The sequence below is a fragment of the Ruditapes philippinarum genome, unplaced genomic scaffold, assembly GCF_026571515.1.
Source record: "Ruditapes philippinarum isolate M1 unplaced genomic scaffold, ASM2657151v2 ctg8278_1_1_1_1, whole genome shotgun sequence".
In the NCBI taxonomy this organism is placed as follows: domain Eukaryota; kingdom Metazoa; phylum Mollusca; class Bivalvia; order Venerida; family Veneridae; genus Ruditapes; species Ruditapes philippinarum.
In genome coordinates this window covers 63,462-68,344 of record NW_026862882.1, presented here as the reverse complement: position 1 = coordinate 68,344, position 4,883 = coordinate 63,462, and the positions used below count along the sequence as shown (strand labels likewise).

The 4,883-nt window shown below is 32.8% G+C and overlaps 1 protein-coding gene across 1 annotated transcript; it reads right to left on the bottom strand.

The window, feature by feature from the left end:
• Positions 1-1,443: 1,443 nt before the first annotated feature.
• LOC132720496 (zinc finger protein SNAI2-like) lies at positions 1,444-2,512 on the bottom strand. Its single transcript, XM_060704647.1, has one exon. It carries the CDS (start codon positions 2,372-2,374, stop codon positions 1,703-1,705), a length of 672 nt encoding a protein of 223 aa, XP_060560630.1. The 5' UTR covers positions 2,375-2,512; the 3' UTR covers positions 1,444-1,702.
• Between the last annotated feature and the right edge of the window lie 2,371 nt (positions 2,513-4,883).

Below are 4,883 nucleotides of genomic sequence, written 5' to 3'. Positions count from 1 at the left end.
TTAAAGGTATTCCACGTGTATTGCATAATGTGAAATGAAGCTATCAGTACAAACTTATTCTATATTCTATCATAATGCATATAGGGTAACAGTAACAATTATAATAAAGCGTGACTAACGCTATTGGTGTCTTAACGCTATTGGTGTCTTATCACAAAATAGACAGATTTTCATTAATGTATATTCAGAACACGTTTTTATTCCTTCCTTTATATCTAAACCGAACAGAATAGAACAGAACATGTTTGTAATATGGAAAAAAAAGAATAAGAAAAAGAAATAAATCTACGTAGAGGTTTGAGTAAATATTGATGAAACTACACGCTTACAACAAATTTAGAAAGAAACATAATTTCTGAAGCTATAATGATTAAGTTATCTCGCTTGGAGTAAACCTTGATAAAAGATGCAATAAAAACATATCTATTTATTCAAGCCCTATTTTTTTTTGTCAACCGCTAATTTCAACATTCACCCCGTTCCTTTATCATGAAACATTATTACTGATCACTATAAACCTTCCGGTGTTATCAATACTAACCAGTTTTATATTATATTAGAATAAACTGTAAAAGTTAAAACAGGGTCTTTCAAATACTATTTGAAAGACCCTGCTTGAAGTTAGATGAATTAATTAGCTGTTCAATTCTGTTCACAACCTTAATCTAAAAATTTAACTTGCTGAATTAACTAGCTTAATGATAAATGCGTTGAATCCAATTTCAATATTTTTTTTCCAAAAAATAAAAAACTTAGTAATTTAATTCTACACTTAGATATCTAATTTCTTGTTGTGAAAAAAAGTTTAAAACTTTAATATTTTATCGATATCTTAGTTTTCCGGTAGATAGTTACAATTTTGTGTGAATATTTTATAGTACTTTTATATACAATGTCGTTTGGTTATTAATCTATTATCATGTCCACTAGAAAACCCACTGATGTACAAGAGCATAAAACGAAAATCAAAATGCTTTAGTTAGAACATCATAAGTTTTCATAACGAGGCGATGAAAACATTTTTGATGCTCTTAGAAAATGAATTCAGAACGAATAGGGAAATAATTTGTATATGTATCCTAGAGTTCGACTATTTGCCGGAAAAATTCTTACATCATAAAAAAGCAAAAAAGAAAATTTAACATATCTGAATTAAGTACTACAGAAGGTAGTAGAAACTGTATCAGATTACATATTTAACAATGGCCCTTCTGGGATTCCGTAGATAGCCAATATTTTATGAAAGGGTTTAATATTTGGTAATTCTGTAAAACTTTTGACCTAGATTTGGGTCTGCACTGCTCGCTATTTAGTCAGTTTTTTTAAATTTTATTTATCTATTTATTTATTTCTTTTATCTTTATTTATTTTTTTTTTGAAAATTTTCCTGTTGTGTCCATATATAATATGGAAAGGGTTAAGAAAACCAAGTAATTTGATGATTTTTATTTTACCCCAATAAATAATTCATTACATCGATATTTAAGTTATGTCATGCTACACTGAAAATGCAAAACACATAAAATAAATCACAAATTATAGAGATATAGTTTCAAGACATGAAAAACCAATTGAGTATGAAATGAACATGCGCGAGATCCTACGCCAACCAATTTATTAAATAGCTAGATAACCCATATTGTTTTATTTATTGCACAAAATGTCGAATATTGCAAGATAACTTTTCTTACAATATCACAATTCATATAGTCATATTTCTGCACGTGTCTTCGTGTTTAAGCAGAAGTGACATGCGCGAGAAGGTCTTGCTGCACGATCTACAACTGTACTTCTTGACGTCAGAATGCGTCTGCAGATGCGCGCGTAGATTGGACCTGTCAGCAAACGCTCGCAAACAGTGCACGCACGTGAATGGCTTTTCACCGGTATGCGTTCGCACGTGACCTTGCAGTAACCAAGGTCGTGAAAACGCTTTACCACAAATTTTACATTTACAAGGAAGAGTGTGCGTACGTATGTGCATTTTCAGAGCACCTAAGGAGACATATGTCTTTTCACAATATTTACACGTGAATTCCTTTTGCGAGTCCTGGGCACAATGAAACTGTTTATGTTTAGAAAGTCCACTGAATGTAGAATAACTTTTATTGCACGTTTCGCACTGATATTTCACAGTGTCCATCTCTTTGTCCTTTTTCTTGTCCTCCATGACTGAACCCTTGTCAAGGAACACCGTCGGCGTGCGCATGATAGGCGAACTTGTTTCACGATTATCTTTCATTTCCTCTTTCGCCAATTTACTTATAAAACTATTGTTTTCCGTGAATTCTACAACATGTTTAGTATCCGAGTTCTTTGAAATCGCTTGGAATGGAGATAGTGGTGAAAAATGCTGAGAAGAAAACATTCCCATGTTTGGAATGTATTTTAAATATTCCGCAGTAAATGGATTATGGCGCACGTGCTCCGGTAGAACCGGAAACGGATATGCAGAAAATCCTGGGTAAGGAATAAATGGATAATGCGGATAATTTTGGTATAAGGGAAGCTGCCATGGGTAAACGGATGAAACACTTGGAAAGACTTGGACTTGCAACTGAGCTTGAACCGCCAGGCTTCCTCTTTTGGTATTGGACACCTGAGTTCTGCTGCTGCAATTATAGGTTGGCCTGGGGCTGTACCGTTTGGCTCTGGGAACTCCCAGTTGGCACTCTGCCTCGCAAATTTTTGGTCACCCTGCAAAATTTAATTAAAATTGATTAGACTAAAGCCAACAAATTATTACTGAATTTGCCAATTTCATGCCCGAAACACCTTCCCCAGCCTTACTTTCTATCTTCAAAATCAAAACAATATGATTTATAGTGTTGCTAAATTGAATTGTTTTTAAAAAACATAATTCATTACGGCTCATAAGGAGCGCTTGACCCTCAGTAAATAAATACGTCTGCCAACTCATTAAAGGTCGTTGGTTCGAGCCATATTTGGACTCACTTTTCCTTAAATAATTATTTCAAGGGGGCCCGGTTTTAACCCAAACCCTTTCAAACTTCCATTACTTTCAAAGCTAGAATTAATGTTTTTTAAAAACAAAAATACTTTAAATGAAAAAGGGTTGTTCTTTTTCCCTTATTGTATGTTTTTAAAAAAACAAATTTTAACGTTTTTTTGTAGCGTTTTATATTTAAACGATGGCATAACGATAAAGCCCCTTACAAAATTTTTTGTTATGATAAAACTTTAAAACCATTCATTTACTTTATATTTTTTTTAGTGCTTTAAATTTTCCTTTTCTTGTCTTTCTTGCTCTTTCTGCCCCGCCCGTCCGATTTTTGACGGTCCACGGATGAACCCCAAAGGAAATAAATGTCCGTGCCCCGTTTTTCCCATTCTGTATGGACAAATGTTTTAAATTTTAAAAAAAGGGCTGTTTATGGGATGAAAAGAGGTTGAGTATGGGGTTTTAAAGACCCAATGAACCCCCATAGCTTTAAAATCAGGAGGATTTTTCCGCCCGGGCCCGCCCTTTTCTTTACTTTTTTAAATATAGTATATTATGCATATGTTTTTTTTTTTTTTATTTTGGTTCCTTATGTTCAAAAAATCTTTAAAATTTTTGAAATTTTATCATAAAGAAAACTTAGTTCAAAAAAATCTTTGTCGATGCCCCGTTTTTCTTCCAGTTTTTAAGATAAAAAAACGGTTCCCGAAAACCTTGGTGCTTAATTGGTATTTTTAAAAATATGTACTTTTTTAAAAACGGCCCCGTCATTTTTTTTTAAATTTGGCTTTTAAAGAGGTCCCCCGATGTAATCAAACCCGTTTAAAAAAAACTAATAAAATTTAATTTTGACTTTAAAGGGATCTTTTTTAAACTTTTATAGTTTTTTAAGAAAAGGTTTGTGTTCAAATCCCACTCCCCCTTTGAATAAGCCTGAACCCAAAACCTTAAAAAGTAAAGGGAAATTAAAAATTTTTTTGAATTTGTTTTTTTTAAGCCCCAAACATTTTTTAACAGGTGCATTGAATACTTTTAACAAATAAAGAATTTAATTGATAAACATATTTCGCTTTAAAAAGATTTTAAAAATGCAAACAAATAATGAATTTGAATAATATTTGAATATGTTAAACAGCTCTTCGTCTCATGTTTTCTCTTTATTTGAAAAGAAATGCGATTTATATATTTTTTATTTAATTTAAATAAACCCGAATTACACTGATTTTGACATTTGCATCAATTTGTATATGACTTAATGAATGATAACTAAATATAAAAAAGACAGTAAATCAGTAAATATTTGACTGTTGGCGATATAAAAGTATTGCGTAACACCCCCCAGATCGTACTGTGTGGTGCATTATGTCCCCACTTTTAAAAAGCTTGGAAGAAGGTGCCTTTACGGTTTTAACTTAGACTCTGCAGGAATCACCATAAGAGAATTTAGATTCAATATTTCTATAAGAGAATCTAGGGTGTGGTGCGAGGATGGAATGTGGCGAGTGTGCATCAACAACTATTCCAGTATATGTTTCTATGTAAATACGGAATTTCTTACACGTATCAATCTGAGAGATTATGAAGCAACGCGTGCGAGAGAGCGAAAACGAACCATAATGCGTTTTGCGAACCCAGCTGGAATCCAGAGCCAGCCTGGCGCAAGTCCGCGCAGTCTGCGTGTAATACAGAAGATCCGATGGGCTGTTTCGCCTGATGATCAGCTTTCGGTACTAGCGTGTTATGAGGTTGTGGGTGAATGCTGTATATATATATGAATCAGACTGTATCAGACTGCGCGTGAATTAAAGAATATTAGTATTATTACAAAAAAAAAAAAGCAACACGCAATATAATGAGAGAGATATATTATATGATTTTCATCCTTATCTATTATTGTAATATTAAAGCAAATGTCAAATAG